Source organism: Gopherus evgoodei, chromosome 5 (assembly GCF_007399415.2).
Source record: "Gopherus evgoodei ecotype Sinaloan lineage chromosome 5, rGopEvg1_v1.p, whole genome shotgun sequence".
In the NCBI taxonomy this organism is placed as follows: Eukaryota; Metazoa; Chordata; order Testudines; family Testudinidae; genus Gopherus; species Gopherus evgoodei.
The window spans coordinates 32189514-32211197 of NC_044326.1; the positions used below are offsets into that span (position 1 = coordinate 32189514).

The 21684-nt window shown below is 42.3% G+C and overlaps 1 protein-coding gene across 12 annotated transcripts in view; it reads right to left on the reverse strand.

Annotated features, from left to right (window-relative positions):
• The window catches only part of LCORL (ligand dependent nuclear receptor corepressor like), a 182967-nt gene extending 161479 nt beyond the window's left edge, over nucleotides 1-21488 (reverse strand). For 6 of the 12 annotated variants that reach the window (XM_030565399.1, XM_030565395.1, XM_030565396.1 and 3 more), the window contains exon 1: nucleotides 20763-21480. In XM_030565399.1, the coding sequence (XP_030421259.1) occupies nucleotides 20763-20922 (160 nt within the window). In that variant the 5' untranslated portion in view covers nucleotides 20923-21480. Of the gene's footprint in view, nucleotides 1-20762 lie in introns of all 12 variants that reach the window. The other 6 variants (XM_030565402.1, XM_030565404.1, XM_030565400.1 and 3 more) reach the window with 6 other exon arrangements.
• Between the last annotated feature and the right edge of the window lie 196 nt (nucleotides 21489-21684).

Genomic DNA, 21684 nt, shown 5'->3' on the forward strand with positions numbered 1-21684 from the left:
ACATGTCAATTGCCTTCAAGGGGCCACTCTTGTATACAAGGCAAGCACTTTATCTTAAATCAATACTGCTTCTCCTGTTTGCTGAGTTACACAATTAGAGAGGTTTAAAATGCACACACTCAATATAAGTTTATACCATTGGCTATAAAGACAATAAGTGAGGTCAATATATGCAGCATCCACAAAGCACTTCATTCAGTCTAAACACTAAATACATACACTTATCAACTTAAGATCCAATATCTATTTTGACAATGATAAACACAAGTAAACAAGACCAATTTCCAGCTATGCATTTGTAAGTGCTCAGTGAGGCCTGACACCTGGTCTGCCAGCACCACAGCTGTATAAATCCCCAAAAAGAGTGTAGAGTGGCTTTGGAGTCTTATTGTGTGGAGTTGTCCATGCTCTCTACAAACAGTTTGGAGCTGTTGAAAGGAAGGTTCTCAATAGTTTTTTGGACCTCTCTGAAATCCTGAAAGCTGGAGATAGGAGGCTCTCCTCATGACTACTGCTGTACAGGTAGGGAGAAAGAAAAAAAACAAAAACAAACAAAAAAAAAAACCTCAGCAGCATCCAGAGATGTTCTAACAAGAAGCTGGCCTGTTGCAGTGATCACCTGAAAATTATTCTCTGTGCTTTAATGGTAGGTGTTCAATAAAGGAATTAAACTTGGCATAGTTGTATTTCACCATTAAACACCTGATAGCTGGTAATTCTAAACTGTAGAATGGCCAATAGGTACGACGTTTGACCAAACAGATAAAGGCATTTATTATCTTTATCATGGGGTGTAGATTTAGTGATCATTAACTGCCTTGATCAGAGAACTGGAAGAGGGTGAGAAAACAAACATTCCAAGTCCTTAGAGGTGACATAGTATTTCTTATTCATGCTCTTGCAGGTGGTTAGAATCACAGATGGAGTATGCCAGATTACTTTCACTAGATCTAGTAGGACCTTGCTAACAGGGAAGGCGATCCAGGCAAATAATACTGTATGGAGGATGTCAAGCAGCTTATGATGGACTCTTTAACCTTGTGTGGTACCTGTAAGGAGTCTGCTATCCTCTTAGTAAGTTCTTGGAACTGATAGAAGTCATCAGCCAGAGATGATGGCGGTGGTATAACAGTTTCAGATGGGGGTGGGAGGGGGATGAGATGTTGATTGGTGGGGAGACCCATTCATCAACCCTCACTTCCTGTTTATTTAAAGTTTCCTCCTGAAGTTCAGGTTTCCTGGAGAAAAATGATGATGGAAACTGTCTGCCTCTATGATGGGTGGCACTCCAGGCCCACAAAAATTGCTGACAGTAAGCCACCCAGAAGCCCCAGGATGGCAGTGTGTGTGGAGGAACCCACGGGTGTTCATACCAGCAAGATGATGGCTGTAAATGGTTCTGATGGATGCCTCTGGAAAAGTACCCCTTTGGAGATGAGGTGGGAGATCCTAGAACTCCGATAGTACTGACGACCTAACAAAGCACAACATTTTGGAGTCTTTCGGCTTAGTGATTCTGTTGCTTCCAAAGGAACCAGCAACTTTGTGGGTTGGAGACCAATGGGTGCCAAAACAGCTGGTGTCATTGGCAACTGTGGCTTCTCTGACAAAGGCTCCCTACCTGGAGGTCTTTAGAAACCTTCTGAGAGGAATTTTGACTTTCTTTTTAGGTGCCCCCAGGGAGCATGGTGCTCATAAAGTCACAATGGCAGACTTTTATGGAGACTGGCGAAGGGGAAGTAGGGTGGCGTTACGGCCTAGATCAGAAACTGGGCAAAGAGTTCTCCATCATGAGTAGATTTAGTTTGATCTCCCTGTTCTTTTCTGGCCCTAAGAATTTTAATGCAAAACAACAGCTGCACTTTTGATGTATATGATACTCCCTGAGGCAACAGATACATCAGGCTTGCTCATCACTCACCAGGATTAGTGCCTGGCACAATAGGCAGTATTTAGAACCAGGGAAATTGGGCATTCCCTCTCAGTAATTTATAGTTCCCAGAAGGAGAGAAACATTTAAACACTAACTAGGATGAATGAGACCTCTAAGGAAAATATAAACTCTTAGATGTGGGGAACTGAAATATTAACATGCCCTCTATCCTCAGTCTTCCTGTTGTCTTAAACAAAAAAGACAGAATCTTCACAGGACTGCCCTATTCCTGATTGCAATCTCATGACATTTCCTTTATTCAAAATGGCTACCATCTCCAACGGTTTCCAACAGATCAGAAGCCCAGCAAGATGGCCACCATTTCCCTTCAACATCTCTGTATGGAAGTGAGGCTTCTCCAATAAGATGGCCACTTACAACCACTGTTTCAATTGAGACTGAAGCCTGACAGTCCTCAAAAGAGTTGGAATGCCACTTTATAGTTAAGGGACTAGATAGGATATTGAGGCAATAGGGGATTGTGAACAGAAGACGATCAAAAGGTGCAGGAGGAGACTGAAGGGTGCAGTATGGGAAGTAGGAGGCTAACTGAGGAATAAGGAAAGGCCAAGAGGGAGAATGTGAAAAGACAAAACAGGAAGGCAAGCACAGTAAATGCAGGGGACAAGTGGAGGAACACAGAAGGAGGATGCATGTGTGAGAGCTGCCTATCCTATCAGTTAGGGAGAGAAGCAGAATGGGAGGTCCCCACATCCTAGGGATAGGAGAGGTAAGAAGAGTTCCCTCTGAATAGCAAACAGGAAAAGACCTGCATTTTTTAGAATATTTCAGATTGAATTTTGAACCAGAGATCACTTCATACACATTGGCTGCACCAAAGTGGGAAAACCAATTTGAAGGTAAGTGAAAATGTGATAAACAACTTTTTTGGGAGGGAAAATCCGACTCAAGTTTTTGAATGTTTGAAATTCACATTAGTGAAGCCAGGTCCACACAGCTCAGATAATACTTTTTTGAGGGGGAAGGGGTGAATGGCAGGGAGCAAAATTACCAAGAAGCAGTTTTAATAAACTTAACAGCATCAGGAGGCAGCATGCTGATAGATGTGTAGGATGAAAGTGAGGAGAGAAAAGGAGGAAGAGTGGAATAAGAGGTCAAATAAATAAGTGTAGCAGAGGAATGAGTGAATGAGTAGTTAGGTTTAATTTAGGACAAGTGTACGAGGAGAAAGGAAGGAAAATAAAGACAGCATATGATTTGGGAGGAGGAGGGAGGATGCTCATTACTACGAAACTTACATTCAGCAAAAAAATGCCATTGAAGGGAATGCTGGAGAAAAGATTAAATTAAAGCCAAACCACAAGATAACAGAAATGTAGATAACTGCATAAGTTCTGAGACTCCATTTTGTTTTGTATTGATTGAAAGCCAATAAAAATAGAGGTAGCTACATACCAACTGCATACAAAACTTTGTTGTCTGCTTTTCTGCCAGGCCACAGATGTCACTTTGGTAAGGAGTCTCTGTATGCCAGGGGCGGGCAAAATTTTTGGCCTGAGGGCCGCAGCGGTTTTCACAAATTGTATGGAGGGGGTCGTGGCTCAGCCCCCACCTCCTATCTGCCCCGCCCCTAGACTCCTGCCCCATCCAATCCCCCCTGTTCCCTGACAGCCTCTCTGGGACCCACCCCCCCGCTCATCTCCAAACTGTTCCAAGACCTCCAACACCTTATCCAACCCCTCCTCTCACTCCTGTTGCCATCCCTGTCACCCACCCCACCTTCCTGACTGCCCCCCCCAGGATCCCTGCCTCCATTCAATCCCATTCTTCCTCTCCCGCCCCCATCACCAGCCACACCCCCACCCCAACTACCCCCTGAACGCCCCTGCCCTCTATCCAACCCCCCTGCTCCCTGCCCCCTTACCACACTGCCTGTAGCACCAGTGGCTGGCGACGCTATAGCCGTGCCACCTGGCTGGAGCCGTGCCACACCACTGCTGCCGCCACCACCACCACACAGCACAGAGACTGGATCAGGCTGGGCTTTGTAGCTGCACTTCCCCAGGAGCTCACAATCCTGCCACCCAGAGCACTGTGCTGGCGGCAGACCAAGCGAGCTGAGGCGGGGGGGGGGGGGGGAACAACGGGGCAGGGGTTGGGGGCTAGCCTCCCAGGCCTGGAGCAGGATGGTCCAGTGGACTAGATGTGGCCTGTGGGATGTAGTTTGCCCACCCCTGCTGTATGTACTTCATCATCTTATGCCTAAAATACCAGGTACATTCAGATGCACATTTCCTATGCAACATGGCAAACTTTGCATGTCCTGATATTTCACTGCAGTGATTGTCAGCCTTTTCCATTTCAGAACCACCTCAAGACCCTCTCCAATTTAACTAGGACACTAGCTGGGAACCTTCACTCCCATTTAGCAATATGAGGTGGACAGCTTGACTATATTCCCATCCTGTCTACCCCAGCCTTCCCATCCTGTCTACCCCCAGCCTGTTATCATTATCCCACCTCTGATCCTATCTTCCCTCCATCTCAGCCCCTCCCAGCACCTCTCCACTGCATTTCAGTCAGACTGGTTCCAGCATTTTTTTGTCCATGCTACCTGGACAATAATGGAGCGACACAGGACAAGAGACACAAAATCCTTGCTTTCACCTTCAATGCCCAGCTGCCCACAGCAACTGGGAAGAGCAATTGCAGAGAAAGTCTTGCTCAGTCCCTGCTGCCCCACGATGGTGCATGCATAGCTCAGTTGTCATGTAGGAGCCCTTTGAGGATGAAGCATGATCAATGCACATGAAATCAGAATTTAGATGTAAAATTTCTACCAATCTTGTGTGAACTGTAATTTCAGAGGTTTACAGTCTGGCCAAATTTAGGTGAATTTTCATGAGACTGGCATGAGGGCAACACACCTGCCAAATGTCAAGTTCCTGCTCCAAAACATGGAGGCATTAGAACTTAACACACACACAAACTACACACACCATCAAGGGCAAAAAACAAAACTCCTTAATCTCTTATTTTAGCTGAAAATTAAAGTTAAAAAATAAAAAACCTAAGCCTGAGAGACACTCAGCATGAGAATTTCAGTGTCAACCTTAACTTCAATGAAACCAAAAGTATGGTCCTAAAAGTCATTCACACTGTTATTTTAAGAACTACTTAACTGCATGTTAGAAATCCACCCTTAAAAATTCATACTAAATTACCCACATTTGCTCTTCTGGGAATAATCCCAAGAGGTAACGGAGACCTGCAATTCCAAGTAAAATATTTGACAAGTGTGGGTGCCTGTTCCCCATCAAAACTGTGCCCCAAGCAATTTCATATAATTGGATTTAATTTATTGATAAGTAAAAGTGACTGTTAACATTGTACCACTGGAGACTCCAAAAAGGGATGCCTCCCAGGCTAAAAGAGCCATACTTCCCTTGACTAAGTTAGTACTGCTAGCATTAGAACTATTTAAAAAAAAAAGAATATATTGCGTGAAATCTCAGTTTTATAGCTTTATGAGCATGGAGCTATAAAACTATCAAAAACTCTCTCAACTCAATGGAATGCAATTAAGAAATGAATGACTGTTACACTGCCCTCTACTGACTGCTAGCTCTGCAGATTCCTTACAGACTTATTTGTACACTTGCATTCAGCTCATTGCTACTATGGTGGTTAGAATTGTTATTTTCTACAGTTTTGATCAGTCCTCTGAGGGAACTTGGGCAGGAGAAAGAAGACCAGTTCTTTTAAAAAGAAATATTTTGGATAGTAATTATCCTTAGCACCTTTATAACAATCCTATAATACTTCCAAAAAAATAGTATGCTGCAAATGTAATAACTTACAACATCCTTCATTATGAACTTTGGTCATTAGATGAAAATGAAATAAGTAATCTAAATTAATCTCATGTAATTCCACTGCCTTCCAGTGTGCTTATGGACCTTAATGGCCTTGCATTAAAAATTTGACAGAAGATCATAGAAGACAATTGTTAGACTCCACAAATGCAATTGTTTCTCTAGTGGAGCGGTTCTCAAACTCTGGGTCAGGATCCCAAAGTGGATCATGACCCTATTTAAATAGGGTCACCAAGGCTAATGTTAGACTGGCTGGGACCCAGGGCCAAAGCTGAAGCCTGAGCCCTAACACCCTGGGTGATTGGGCTCAGGTTACAGGCCCCCCTGTCCAAGGGGTAGGGAATCAGGTTTTTGGCCCACCCCCCCGCCACCTGGAGCAGTGGGACTCAGGCAGGCGCAGGCTTCAGCTCACCCCCACCCACCCTTTGGGTCGTGTAGTAATTTTTGTTGTCAGAAGGGGGTCGCAGTGCAATGAAGTATGAGAACCCTTGCCTAATGGGCATTTTACTTTTGAGGATTTTAAATGACATGGAAGCTACCCTCATCAGCTTATGATCTTTTAAAGACTGCACATCTGATCATTATTTTACAGTAAAAAGTTCTCATTTACCAAATTCTAACCCTCCCCAAGAAGTACCTGCTTCCTCCTGATGTAAAGCCTGACCTTCCTATTTTTTAGATCTCCACAGCTTATGTTATGGGGAAGGTTGCTGCCACACTACAGTCAAGGTTCAGCCAATCTACATACATACATAATTGGATTACCTTAAATGTTTGTGCATCATCAGGGCCCAGGGGGTGGCTAATGATGAATGCAGATTTGGGGTCATTCGCTCAAAGGAATTTTAATATTCAAATTGTTCTAAAAAAAATCCATGTGCATGGACAGACTAACAAAAAAACCATGATAGAGCAACAGTAGCTGGGAAAGAGTTTGTGGTACAAGTTTAGGAGATGCAGCTAAAACATAACTTGCTTTTAAATTGTTTAGATTCTTGGTTTGTTTTTTTTGAGGCAGAGCTAGTGGAAAAAATTAAGACTCTGACCCTCATAAAATGCATATTATTGGACTGCCCCTGAGCTCAGCTATTCAATGGCACCCAAAACCAATTCAGAAATTTTTCCAAAATCTCTATCACCTATGCCAGTGATACGAGTGATGTGTGCCTCTTGGGGAAGTTCAGTAACACACAGATAAATTACCAAAAACCCAGGGTGGATACAAATCAATGATTTTAAAAATATACACACATGGGATTTTTTTTTTTAATTTAAATCAGATTTTTTGGATAGAAAGTATTTTTCCCCTCAAAAAGCTACATAAAAACAGTTTTAATTAAGATCCATGATGAGATATCTGACCTATCATGTAATAGGGATTAAATTCTAATTCTATAGTATGAGACAATATATTCATGTAATGTTTAAGAAAAAAGTTTTGTAAACGAATTCCAATAGTTCATGGATTAGGGACCCAATTTTACCGGGTTCTAGAGGCTTCTGTATAGTTTATTTAGTGTGACAAAGTTCCTCCTCTAACTTGGTGGGTCCTGTGTTTATTTGGCAGATTTGCTCACCTCAGTGACCTTCCCCACAGTCTGGGTCAACTCCTCCTGTGTCTGATCAGGAGTTGAGAGGTCTGGGGGGAACCCAGGCCCACCCTCTACTCCGGGTTCCAGCCCAGGGCCCTGTGGATTGCAGCTGTCTATAGTGCCTCCTGTAACAACTGCATGACAGCTACAACTCCCTGGGCTACTTCCCCATGGCCTCCTCCAAACACCCTCTTTATCCTCACCACAGGACCTTCCTCCTGGTGTCTGATAATGCTTGTACTCCTTAGTCCTCCAACAGCACACCCTCTCAGCTCCTTGTGCCTCTTGCTCCCAGCTCCTCACACACACTTCCTCTCCTCTGGCTCCCCCCTCCCTGACTGGAGTGAGCTCCTTTTTAAACCCAGGTGGCCTGATTAGCCTGCCTTGATTGGCTGCAGGTGTTCTAATCAGCTTGTCTGACTGAATTGGTTCTAGCAGGTTCCTGATGACTATAGTGCAGCCCCTGCTCTGGTCACTCAGAGAATAGAAAACTACTCAGCCAGTAGTATATTTGCCCTCTACCAGACTGCTGTACCCCATTGGCTGTCACATTAGGTTAATCTTTCTATCTACCCAATGTGACTCAGTGCTCAGTCTAGAAGATTCAAATAGAGAGATTTAGTTTTGCAGTTCTCAAACTGTGGATTTGTGTCTCCGGAGGTGAGAAATAACAGACCTCAAACCTATTGTGTACACAAATTTGCAGAGGGACAATAAATCCCTCACCTCTCTCTATAAGCGCAAAGTTTCAAAAAGTTCAATGAATAGAAGATTGTTGGGGCGGAATAGATCTGGACAAGGAAAAGAAGTCTGGAGATAAATGTGAGAAAGGAGGGACAGTCAGCAGAACAAAAGTAGGACTGTTTGAGCAGCATATTCCAGAAGTCTTTAAGTTTAGCCTTCATTGATTTGGGATCTACTATATCACTCTCTCATTAAAAGGGAAAACCTATAGTGGCAGCAGGCCATAAAGAGACACCCAGCTTGGGAATATTTTAATGAAGTTCCTCTCCCTGTGGGCAAGACAGGCACACGTGCAAAATGCAAACAGCACAACAAAAATGCACGGCCTGGATGCCCAAATGAAACACCACCATGAGAAGTGTTCCTTCTCAGGAGGAAGCTGCGTTGAAGATGAAAAGAACAAGTCTGAACATGCAGGATCTGTAGGTTGGTAAACTTTTTATATTTCATGCTTCTTTCTTAAGGACTGCCTGTCTTCCTTCTCGACTATTCTTGAATTCTCATGTTTGAGGGGGAAAAAAAATTGTTACTCTATGGTACTATGATTTTAGATGCAGTTGTGATAAAAAGTAGCTGAAATAGGCAGATCTTTCTTTTACAATTTCACCTTTAAAGTAGTACTGAGTGTCAGTGAATGCAATGAGTAATACTAAATGAGCAAAATGGTAGTAATTAAATAACTGCATTGACTTATTTTGTTTAGGAGACTCCATCCTCAATGTACAGGATTCTGAAGACTATCCACCTTCAAGATCATCATTTTCTATAGTTTCAGAATTATCTGCCAATGATAGTGTTTCAGTCACATCATGTATGTCACATTAGCCACAGTATATCACCTGTTACCAAAAATAAAAAAAATAAAAAAAAAATAAAAATATCCATCATCCAGAAAACAGCCATAGTTAAGTTTGTGAGAAGAACCATCAGATTACAAAAAGAGGTAATAATGAAAAAATTGCCCAGTTTGTTTATGCAACCAACTCTCCTTTCTGTAGGGTTCAGTCATTAAGACCAAGATACAGTCCACCCAACAGAGCAGATGTCGCAGGCAAATTGCTGGATAAAGTCTATGAAAGAGAAGTTGAGCAGTGTGCAAAAGGTCTAGAGAGTGAAATTGTTAACCTGAGTCCTGATGGGTGGAGCAATGTTCACAATGATTCCGTTTTATGTGCTTGTGTGACAACAGAAGGGGGCAGGGAATGTCTTCTTTACAGAAACAACTGGTACATCAGGAAATGCATCCAGCAGAATACTTACAAGCAGCAGCAGCAAAAGCTATAACAAACTGAAAAAAAAAATTAAAATGTCTAGTACGCAGCTTGGTCACAGACAATGCTGCAAATGTATCCAAGATGAGAAGAAAATTATAATAGTCCCAAGCTAACAACATACGGTTGCAGTGCTCATTTGATGCACTTCCTAGCCAAAGACTTCAGTATTCCAGAAATAAAAGCTAATGTTCTTAAAATTGCAAAATACTTCCACAACAACCACTCTGCAGCAGCTGCTCTGAAAAAATGTGGGAGGAATCAAGCTAACTGTCCCACAGGATGTGCAATGGAACTCAGTAGTGGACTGTTTTGAACACTATATCAAGAACTGGCCTAATCCGATGACAGTTTTTGAACAAAATCGTGAAAAAATAGATGGCACTGTCACAGCCAAAGTTCTCAACATTAACATTTTTCTTAAGACCAAACATATGCAGAGTACCCTGAAGCCTATTTCTGTAGCCTTGAACAAAATGCAGGGAAATAGCTGTTTTATTGCTGACACTGTTGAAATTTGGAAGGGACTGAGTGAGATCTTAAAAAGAGAAATATGCAATGACCGAGTTAAGTTACAACATTAAAAAAACAAATGGGACAAGCACTATCTCAAGCTCATTTTCTTGCAAATATTCACAGTACTCGGTATCAGGGTCAAATCTTAACTGCTGAAGAAGAGGAGTTGGATATGACATGGACATCCAGCAATCATCCCTCCATAATGCCACCTATAATAAACTTCAGAGCTAAGGGTGAACCATTCAAGAAATATATGTTTACTGATGATGTTTTAAAGGAAGTCACCTAGGGCTTGGCTACACTTGAGTTACAGTGCTGGTGGTGGCTTTACAGCACTGTAACTTACTCCCTGTCCACACTGGCAAGGCACATACAGCACGGTATCTCCCTGGCAACAGCGCTGGCTGCACTCCACCTCGGCCTGGGGAATAATGACCATAGCGCTGCTCTTGCAGCGCTGGGGTGCCAGTGTAAACAGTGATTAATCTTACTACACTGTAACTGACCTCCGGACCTTTCCCATAATGCTTTTTAAGTAAACATAACACTCAGACTCAGACTCTAGGACTGGAAGGGACCTCGAGAGGTCATCGAGTCCAGTCCCCTGCCCTCATGGCAGGACCACATACTGTCTAGACCATCCCTAATAGACATTTATCTAACCTACACTTAAATACCTCCAGAGATGGAGATTCCACAACTTCCCTAGGCAAGCTATTCCAGTGTTTAACTACCCTGACAGTTAGGAACTTTTTCCTAATGTCCAACCTAAATCTCCCTTGCTGCAGTTTAAGCCCATTGCTTCTTGTTCTGTCATTAGAGGCTAAGGTGAACAAGTTTTCTCCCTCCTCCTGGCGACACCCTTCTAGATACCTGAAAACTGATATCATGTCCCCTCTGTCTTCTCTTTTCCAAACTAAAGAAACCCAATTCCTTCAGCCTTCCTTCATAGTTCATGTTCTCAAGACCTTTAATCATTCTTGTTGCTCTTCTCTGGACCCTCTCCAATTTCTCCACATCTTTCTTGAAATGCGGGGCCCAGAACTGGACACAATACTCCAGTTGAGGCCTAACCAGTGCAGAGTAAAGCAGAAGAATGACTTCTTGTGTCTTGTTTACAACACACTATTTTGTTGTGATGCCTCTCTTTGTTTTGTTGTGAACTCGGGGCTCCTGGAGCTGCTTATCTAAAAAAGAAACACAGCTCCTGTTTGCTCGAGCAGAGGCAGGGAGGGGGGATCCCCTAGCGTTTGCTTGAGGAGAGAAGCAGCCCCGAGTGGGGGACGGGGAGGTCCATTTTAGAGCAGCTGCTTATCTGGTCTGAAGGCTATTTGCATTTAGTGAATGAGAGAGGATGGGAGAAGGGATCGAAACTTTTAAAATGATTGAAGGCTGGTGCTGTGTATCTTCAAGTCCTTAGAACTTGCAAGCCAGGGAGCTGACACAGTGTCAGCTCCAAAAATCCATTCTGTCTCCCCTATGCTCCCTGTCACACTCCACTCCACCCCCCTCTTTTGAAAAGCACGTTGCAGCCACTTGAATGCTGGGATAGCTGCCCATAATGCACCACTTCCAACACCGCTGCAAAAGCTGCAAATGTTGCCACATTGCAGCGCTGGTAGCTGTCAGTGTGGCCACACTGCAGCGCTTTCCCTACACAGCTGTACAAAGACAGCTTTAACTCCCAGTGCTGTACAGCTGCAAGTGTAGCCAAACTCCTAAGCACTTGGATTCAGAGACTGTTGAAGTGATAATCTCACTTTTAACTGCAGTAGCTTATTCTGCCAGTGTAGAAAAAAAAATTATTTTCTTCCTTTGGACTAATTCATTCCAAACTGAGAAATCGTTTGGGACCTGAAAAAGCAGGAAAGCTTGTTTTTCTTTTCCAGATTATGAGTAAACAGAAAAATGAAGGTGAAGATGACTGAGTTAGTTGTAGAAGCCAGTATTTTAAGTTTTTCATGTTGACCTGGCTGACAATTGAATTTTTGTTGTTTTTAAAAACACATTTCATTTTTAAATTAAAAACATTTAACAAAAACAAACCTAATTTTAAAAATTGAATGTTTAACCAAATTCAAAAATTCATATATCTGTTTTGTTAAAATATTATATGTTTGCTATTGAAGAAAAAATCCAGAATACATAACATTGTTTTATTTAACTAAAACAATTTAAATGTCTGTCTGGTGATGTTCTCCTCCTAATACAGCATGGCAAGCAAATCCTCCAAATATTAATGATTAACTTTTTGAATTGGAGATGAACTATCTCCCAATGACTTCATAAATATTTGCTTCCATTACCTTTGGTAAATGAAATAACCCAACAATCATTCATTTTCTGATTTAGCTGTAAAACTAATCTGAAAAATTTTTTTTTAAAAATCACTTTAAAAATGTATAGTGTGTACCTTCTAAAAATGAAACCTATATCTGAGTTGTGAAGAAATATATTAAGGTTTAACAACCAACAAGAATGTACTTCTATGTAGAAATCCATGATTAAACTGAGTCTTCCTAACTAGTGATTTAAATCAAATCCACCCTGCCATAAAGGTCAAATTTAGGTGCGGATTAGTAAAGACAGGATAACTAGAGCCGGACCTACACTTGATTACTTCCCATAAACACCGGAGACTTGCCAGATGTTAACACTTGTTCATCTGTCTGGGACATCACCTTGTGTTACCTGATTGGTGCACTGTGTGCCAATAAGCAGCTAGAATTCTCCAGAGCAATAGTGCAGTGGAGAGGGCATGGCAGTGTATGAATGCCAGTGCAGACGAGGAGTTCTTGTTGTCTCAGTCTGCAAAAGTGTATTTGAATACGATGAAGTGACTACATTCTCCTTTCTTCTTGACATACCTAATGAAATGTCAGCCTCTGAAGGTGACAGTTTTTCTAGAGGCCTTGAAATGCTAATCATTCTTAGAACTCTTTCACATATTCCTTGATTTCAGAGGCAAGGAGACCATTGTGATGATCTATTCAGCCCAGAAAATAGGGGATTTCTGATTCCTTTAGCTGCAGAAACCAGTGCAAGCTCTGGCCACTTGCTGCAAGCAATCCCTGAATCGATACAGTTCTACCTAACAGAGAGGGTCAGTTAGAGTGTACTAAGTGGAATGATATGTTCAATACAATTCTAAACTAACAGTACAACACAGAAAATGGCAGATTTTGTTAGGAATAGGATGGGTTTGCTTTGGACCAAGTGCATATTGCCAATTCCAGAAAGGCAGAGTCAAGATTTTGTGGGGGTGTGATGGGAGACATTACCTTAACTCCATAGTTGCTGGTTTTCAGAAGATTCCGTTTAGTTACCCTTCAACTTCTGGAAAAGCATAAGATAGCACCAGGCAACCTAACACCACATTAACATTTATTTGCTAGTGAAGTAAGCTACACCACATAAATATGAATAGTTATAGTGGCCTAACAAGTTAACAGCAAGGAAGTTCAAAATACGTTAGCCCAGATTTTTACGTATACCACTAGTTTCTTGGAATATACACAAGTATGAATTGTTCATAATCACAGGCTTCTAGGCACAAAACAAGTACTTACAAGATGATCTCTAACCTTATCTACACTACATAATTTAACACTATAATTTGCACCAGTGAGAGTTTACTGGCAGTGTATATCCACACAAAAGTCATACTGTTTTGAGTGCAAAGGGTACACACACAGCACTCCCTGCAAGTATGGCATGGTCTGTTAATTGTTCTTTAGACTTGTTCACACCATTGCTCTGTTTGATTGCCTGCCTCAAACAGTTCTGTCCTGCATAAGGATCATTCATGAAGAATGATGGTTATAACCAGAGATACACCTCCTATTCCCCTACACTGGCAGTTTCCATGCAGGAAGGCTACTAAGCTCTCAGTGTACCTGCAGCCAATTAGACACTGGATATGAGTGGAGAGTCAATGTATTTTGATGAGCACAGCCATGTGTGAGGTGGTAGCATTCAAGCTGGCAAGGAACCTGATTTTATTCTCTTCCATTTATTTAATAGTAAAAGAAAACTAGAAATTTAAAATTATATTGTTTTCTAATTAAAGTAAGGGTTTCTTTTTAGAAGCAGACAAGAATAGTGCAAAGGTAGGACATCCAATCACATCAGTGAGGACATGGGGTAATGTACCACTTCATGGGGCGGTGGGGGGGGAGAGACAAGTAGACCCTGGAGCACCATGGAGAGGCAGAAGAATTATCTGAGGATATGAGGGGGTATATTGATACCCCTGCCTGTGTATATTTCAATTATATGATCCTTTCTGTTTTTCCTCATCTCAGGAGCGGCAGATCATGCTGAGGCAGCACTGGCCTGCTATAGCAATCCCCAACAAAGCACGAGCAATGTTTGTCTAACCAGCCATTTATTTTTTCTTGGGTTTCTCAAATGAATCTGGGGAGACAAGAAAGTCAATATCTTTTAAAATGCAGGAGTTTTATTTCATTTTATTATCTCTGAATCCTCCCCTGCTGCTCTGAAGGCTGGAGTGGCAAGGGAAGAAAATTGTTCAGAGCAGCCACACACTACATTGAGTGCTTTCCTGCATACAGGCTGTTGGTGAGTGGCTTGACAGATAGCACTGAACTACCAAAGCTGTCACTAATGGGTGAGCAAGAGCATAAGGGAATTACACTGGGAGGACTAATTACACTGCTGCAGCTGCAAGGTTTGCATTTCCTGTCCATACAGGCACTGCACAAGAGTTGAATGACTAGGGGCAGGATACAATGATAGTCTACACATGCTCCGAGTAAATCACAATAGTGGTTTAAACAACTCTGCACTGTTGGAAGGAACTGTGTATGAAAATTTACAGGAGTGCTAAGGAACTATAAAGGTGGTGATACCACAAAAATGCTGGACTTCAGAAAAAAGTCTTGATTGAGATAAACAACCATGACAAACGCACTGAAGAGAGACACATTGTCAAGGACAACATGGAGGCAAGAGACAAATCTCCTCCAACAGCCAGCCCACAGTGATGGAATAATCTTCCACAAAAGCATCATGGATCCCCATTAAGACAAAATTCAAAACCCATTTTTTCACCAAAACTTTTCAATAATATAAGAAAAGAAAGCGCCCAAATCCTTGGAATCTGATTTAAACATCCTACACATAAATGCTTTCAAACCAAATCAGAAAATAAAATTGACAAGAAAAAATTGAAGTGAATATTCTGTATTTATCATTTAAATTGAGGTAAGTGGGAAAAGTTAATAAATTGGGATCTCAGAAAGTTAAGGTTTTATTAACAAAAGGTAATATTTTTAGAGAAATATACAGATACTGTTTAAACAGATAGACTCCCTTTCAAATTTTAGAAGTCTAGTTACATTTTCGCTATTTATGCTTCATTTACTCAACATTTCATTTTGGAAATCAAGAACATACTAACCAGGGTTGCCAAACTGAGGTCCCTGAACCAGCGATGGTCCACAGAAGGCTGGCTAGTCAAGTGGTGCTGACTACTCCCTTTATTCCAACTGAGGGAAATAGAACTCATGGGAGAGGAGGATGGTGTGAAGAATAAAAAAAAAGACAGTATGATTCCTCTTCCACCAAAAAAAATGAAGAGGATAAAAAGATTGTTCCCTCTGAGGACAGTTAAACACATAAGCATATTTTCCTAATATTACTTTTCCAAATAAGTAATTTCTATCATTGTCTCATGGATGTTGTGTGATAGCAACTGGGAGGAAAGGTAGTCTCTCTCATCACAAATGAAGGGAGAAGTAGGCCATACTTTGAAAATGTTGGAGACCCTCTGAAATAAGAAGTTTCATTCTGATTCTAACATTAACAGATTAGGTGGATTCACTAAGCTACAGTTCAAATATTACAGTGGCAAAGTATTTTTATAAGGAAATATGCAGATACTTCTGTATATATGAGGTTTTATTTAACCTATATTAAATTACATACAAGAACTACATATTAAAAAAAAATTAAGACTCTGAAGTCAAACACTCAAAAGTGAGTTTCAAAATTAAAAACTATTAATGTAACAGTCTTAACTTTTTTGTATGTAATTTCCTAGGGTTTTTTTTAAAAAAAGCAAACTGAAGAAACAAATTCCACCATGTGGAACCAAACTGACCTCCGCATACGTCATCAGCAAGGTTGGGGCCTTTAAATCCACAGTGCAGACCTCTACCACTAGTAACTCCATTAGCTCAAGTAAAAGTAAAATATTGCTATCCAAGTGGACATGCCCCTAGGCAGGGATGACATATGCATTTCAGTGGGTTTAGTATCTATACATACTAGACAGCAAAGGAATGTTGAGATTCTAGAAATCTGGCTAAAATTCAAGGTTCTGAAGGAGGGTGCACTCTAGTGGTTATAAATCTGTCTACCCCCACCCTGTTATCATTATCCCACCTCTGATCCTATCTTCCCTCCATCTCAGCCCCTCCCAGCACCTCTCCACTGAATTTCAGTCAGACTGGTTCCAGCATCTTTTTGTCCATGCTACCTGGACAATAATGGAGGGACACAGGACAAGAGAGACACAAAATCCTTGCTTTCACCTTCAATGCCCAGCTGCCCACAGCAACTGGGAAGAGCAACTGCAGAGAAAGTCTTGCTCAGTCCCTGCTGCCCCACGATGGAGCATGCATAGCTCAGTCATCATTAGGAGCCCTTTGGGGATGAAGCATGATCAGTGCACATGAAATCAGAATTTACATGTAAAACTTTTACCAATCTTGTGTGAACTGTAATTTTAGAGGTTTACAGCCTGGCCAAATTTAGGTAAATTTTCATGAGACTGGCATGAGGGCAACTCACCTGCCAAATGTCAAGTCCCTGCTCCAAAACATGGAGGCACTAGAACTTAACAGAAGTGGTAAGAACAAACAAAAACAAAGACAAACAAAACCACACACCACACAAACCCCACACACCATCAAGGGCAAAATAAAACTCCTTAATCTCTTTTTTTAGCTGAAAATTCCAAAAAATTGAGCCTGAGACAGACACTCAGCATGAAAATTTCAACCTCAGTGGCTATTTGGCAAAGTTATAAGCAAATAAAAGCAGAGTCTTATAAAGGGAAGTGTCAACCTTAACTTCAATGAAACCTAAAGTATGGTCCTAAAAGTCATTCACACTGTTATTTTAAGAAACTACTTAACTGCATGTTAGAAATCCAGCCTTAACATTTCATACCAAAATTACCCACATTTGCTCCTTTGGTGAATAATCCCAAGAGGTAATGAAGACCTGCAATTCCAAGTAAAATGTTCGACAACTGTGGGTGCCTGTTCCCCATCAAAACTGTGCCCCTAACAATTTCATATAATTGGATTTAATGTATTGATAGTAAGTGACCATTAAACACTGTACCATGGAGACTTCAAAAAGGAATGCCTCCCAGGCTAAAAGTTAGTACTGCTAGCATTAGATCTATTTAAAATAAAATAAATAAATGGAGGGGGAATATGGTACATGAAACCTCAGTTTAATAGCTCCATGCTCAGAAAGCTATAAAATTATCAAACCCCCTCAAGTCAGTGGAATGCAATTAGGAATTAATCAATGTTATAAAATTTTTATTCAAAAAGATAACAGACCTTTTCTGCAAGCATTCTGATATATGCCTATGCAGAATCTCTTTCTCAGTTGAAAAGAGATTTCTTCTGAGTCTACATCCTTCAAGAACTGCTAACAAACCAGTTTAGATTTTCAATCACTCCAGTTTAAGGTGAGAAATGTTAGTCAAGACTCTAAATGTTCTGGTATTTTCATTTAGAATTGCATCACTTTTTCAGTTTCTCAAACTCTTAAATATCTATACCAAAAAACTCACATATAAGATTATGTCCAACTGTTCACTAATGAAAGAAACAGAGTTTGATTCTGTCCTCTAACTTTGCACTGAACAGTGCCTTATTTTTCAAGTAGTCATTTGCTGAAATGAATGACAGTATTCAATATAACCTAGGATGGCAACATCAAGTTTTGGTCTGTTAGATAAAATCCCTTGAGACTGTGACTCAGTTTATTCTTCCTATAAAATTAGGATGATTCTCCATCTTAGAAAGATAATGTAACACTGAAATAACTCGTCCAAAGCACTTTGTTGGGCTTTTCACTTGAGGATCTCAGAGATGCTAGTGACCAAGTTTGTCATCAATAAATTGAGAGATATCAGAAACAAAATGGTTCTATCTCAGAGTTAGAAATGAACTGCTAGATTTGTTTAAGAACCCAGATTTCCCTCCTCCTCCACATGACCACCCAATAACTTGACATATATGAATGAGTTAACCTAGTTGTTTTGTTCTACCTTTCATATGCTGTTATTTCCCGTTCTTACCAGCATTTGAGCCTTTCAATCTCTGAAGAAATCTTCATTGCCAGAAGAAAACTCCAACTATCAAATTGATGGTTTCACCTAATAGGCAAGATAATTTATTGAACCAAAGTCCATGAGGTTTCAAAAGTAGCAAAAGCCTGAAAGTATTTCTATGCTCCTGCTCATCTACTTTCCTGTCATTTTGTTAATGCTTTCTCTCTTAGCTAAGAACTCCTCAAAAAGCTCACATAAAAGAGTACCTACCTGAGGGATTGTGACTAATCATTAACCCTATAGCAATGTACTTCCTCCTTAGCAGTTCTAAAGGGATATGTACAATTACTAATAGTTCAATATCAGTGTGTTCAGCACTGTAAAGAACAAAGAATCTCTACCCTAAATCTATAATTTGAGACAAAGCTAGAAGCAAACACAGAGCACTAAGTGACAACATGGTGGAATCTATTTAGAAGTTCAGTAGTTATGTTTTAGTTTTGCATTTAGTGAACCACAGCACACTGACAGCATTAAAACAAAGGGCCTGGCAAAAGTGCTTTTTAAATACAATAGGGTAGGGATTTGCTGCACCAGCATAGGGAGGACAAACCAGGTACGAATGCAGTGTTGGAAAAAAAAAAAAGTTTACTATAAAAGCAGGTAAAAATTACAAAACAAGAGAGAAAAGTAAGGTATTGGCAAAGTAAAGGAATTTTGGTTATTCTGTATCTGTGTGATCAAACTGAACTGAAAATAAAAAAAAATTTCTAGCAACATTGTTTTAAGTGAACCAACAAGCTCTTAAAATAAAATCACGGACAACTTCATATGAAGTTGAGTGAATATTAGAGCAAACTTGACAAACAGATTTAAAAAAAAAAAAGTGTTCAAAATGAATTTTAATTTCACAAGTTTCTATATTCATTTTGCTAGGACAGGAGTGTGCTATCATGTGAGGTTTTCCTCTCACCAGCCTTCACCTTCTATTGGATCCTGTCATGAAGATATAATTCTGAATTTAGGCCATCTGATATAATTAGAAGATGATTAGTATTAAGTCTGAACAGAAGGATGACACATACCCAAGTTTTCCCCCAGTACCATATTTAAGTAGCCCACTGAACTACAACTCACCCTCAATCCTAATGACACTGGGTTTTATTTTCCTACCACAAAAAAGATAAAGAAAAAAGTTTGGTTTTTAACCACTTGGTTTTTTTTTCCTATAACCAATGCTGTAATTTTGCAGTGGGGAAACAAACAGCCCCACACACACCCTTCAAAAGAAAATATTTCACTTGAAAGAATATATTTTTCACGTACTAACACCAACAGATCAGGATGATTTACAATTTACTTTTAAAGAAACTTAAGTCAGAGGGCTGCAAGGTTATGGAGACAATGCAGAGGACAGTCTTCATGTAAAGTATATATCAGATATTTAATTCATACTTCAATCTTGGTCTCAGATACCCAAAAATGCTATGTGAATTCAAGCCTATCATCTCAGTTATCCAGGTGTGTTTTCATGGCTCAATCATTGGGGAGATGAATGCAAACAGAGTAAAGAATCTGCTATGCCATTTAAAGACTGCTTGTTTTACCTGTCTCCCTGACAAGCAAGATCTCAGTGGGGACAATACAAATGAACACCCCCCCCCCAATGCCTAAATATTCACCAATAAGCAGACGACTACCAAAAAAAAAAAAGTCTATTCCGAGATCAATCAATATGATAGCTCATATAATAAATAAGGAAGAGGACAGAGTCACTCTCTATTATCTCATACATTCACCAAACGACTGAACAAATCCCCTCCCGCACCTAGAAGCGGTCTCCAGTCACAGGTATCCATCCATCCATCAGCAGCTGCCCAGCGTGGCTGGGCATCGACGGACTCCCCCGCAGGCCGAGACAGGGTGTTAAAGCGGGGGCGGTTCTCTGGTGCTCTCCCCCCTTGTGGGGATGTCAGCGCGAAGAAGTTTGAAAGGCACCCAGACCTGCCTCCCCCTGGGCCCTCGGGGAGTCACATGACACATGGGGAACTGCACGAGAGCCTCAGGACAGGCTCGGGGGAAGGGGGAGGGAGTGCGGGGGAGAACTGCCGTCGCCATGACAACTTCCAAGGGGGGGGAGGGAAAACTTCAAATCCCAACCGTCAGTGCAGGAGCTGCTGCTTCTTAAAGGCGCAAACACACCCGGATCCCATTCCCCCCACACACCGTCCTGGTGGGGAAGAGGGGGCAGCCGGCGCTCCTCGCACAAGCGAGAAGACGCGCCTAGACAAAAGGACCCGAACCGAGAAAGGGCCCGCCTGTCTTTCCCATCCCGCCGAGCTCGGCCCCAACGGGACTCGCTACGCGCGGAGAAACCCAGGGCTGCAGACCTTTCCCCATCTCCTGGGCAGAGACCCTGGGGCGCCGCTTCCGCCCGCCGGGAAAGACTCCTGAGCCGCTCCTCCACCAACGCTACCAGAAACCCGGGCTCGGTCCCAGCCTCCCCGGACCCGCTCTCCCGCGGCAGAGGAATCTCCCCTCTCTTACCCACACAGTGCATGAGGCGGTGCCGCCAGGAGTCGAGTTCGCGGCGGACTCCCCTGCGCTCCGCCGTGCAGCGAGGGCTCCGGCACTGAGGGGAGGAGGAGACGGCAGCAGCAGGAGGAGCGGGACCCGCGGCGGCCATTCTGTCTGTTTCCTTTTTCATCTGCCTCTGACCTCACGCCCGCTCATTTACATACGAGCGCGCGCCACCAGAAGATCGTGTGCCCGCGCCTCCCCCTCAGCGGCAGCCGGGGGGAGGGGAGCGCGCACCGCCTGGCGGTGTTTGGGATGGTGATTGACATGCGTCCCTTCCTCTGTCCAGACGAAGTGAGGAGGCGGGTCGAAGCCTCCTCACACCAAGTAGCAGCCAAGGCTCCTCTGACCCTTCTCGGTGGGGCCGGGCGGGGCCGAAGAAGTGTCTGCACCAGTTGTGGCTGTGTCCAAACTTTGTCCAAATTGTTGGGCTGCTTTGGCAACTGGGTGTAAAGTGGGCCCCTTGGTTGCCTGTGGACTACGAATCCCAGAAGGCACCACGCCACCGGCCCGAGCCCAACGCAGAGAGCCGGCAGCATTGCCCCTCGGGAGCGGTAGTCCATATCTCAGCCCTTCCCCCTCTCCACCTGTGGACGGCTGGGTCGCGTGGGGTTGGTACCCGGCCCTGGAGCCACCATGAAGTTGGCTGCTACCAAGGTAACAGTGAGGGTTAATAATGGTGTCTGATACCATGATAATGGGCATCTTACAAGTGTCTCACACAGCTGCACCCAGCCCTATCCCCCAGCACCAAGAGAGCGTGAGCTGGCATCCTTCCCTGCCCTATCCCCATTGCTGGGAGAAAGTAGAGCCAGATTAAGGTAATCCCAGACTCTGGACACAGGGCCTTTCTCACAGCTTTTCCTCAGCTTGTTTGGGAAGATGGTGTAAG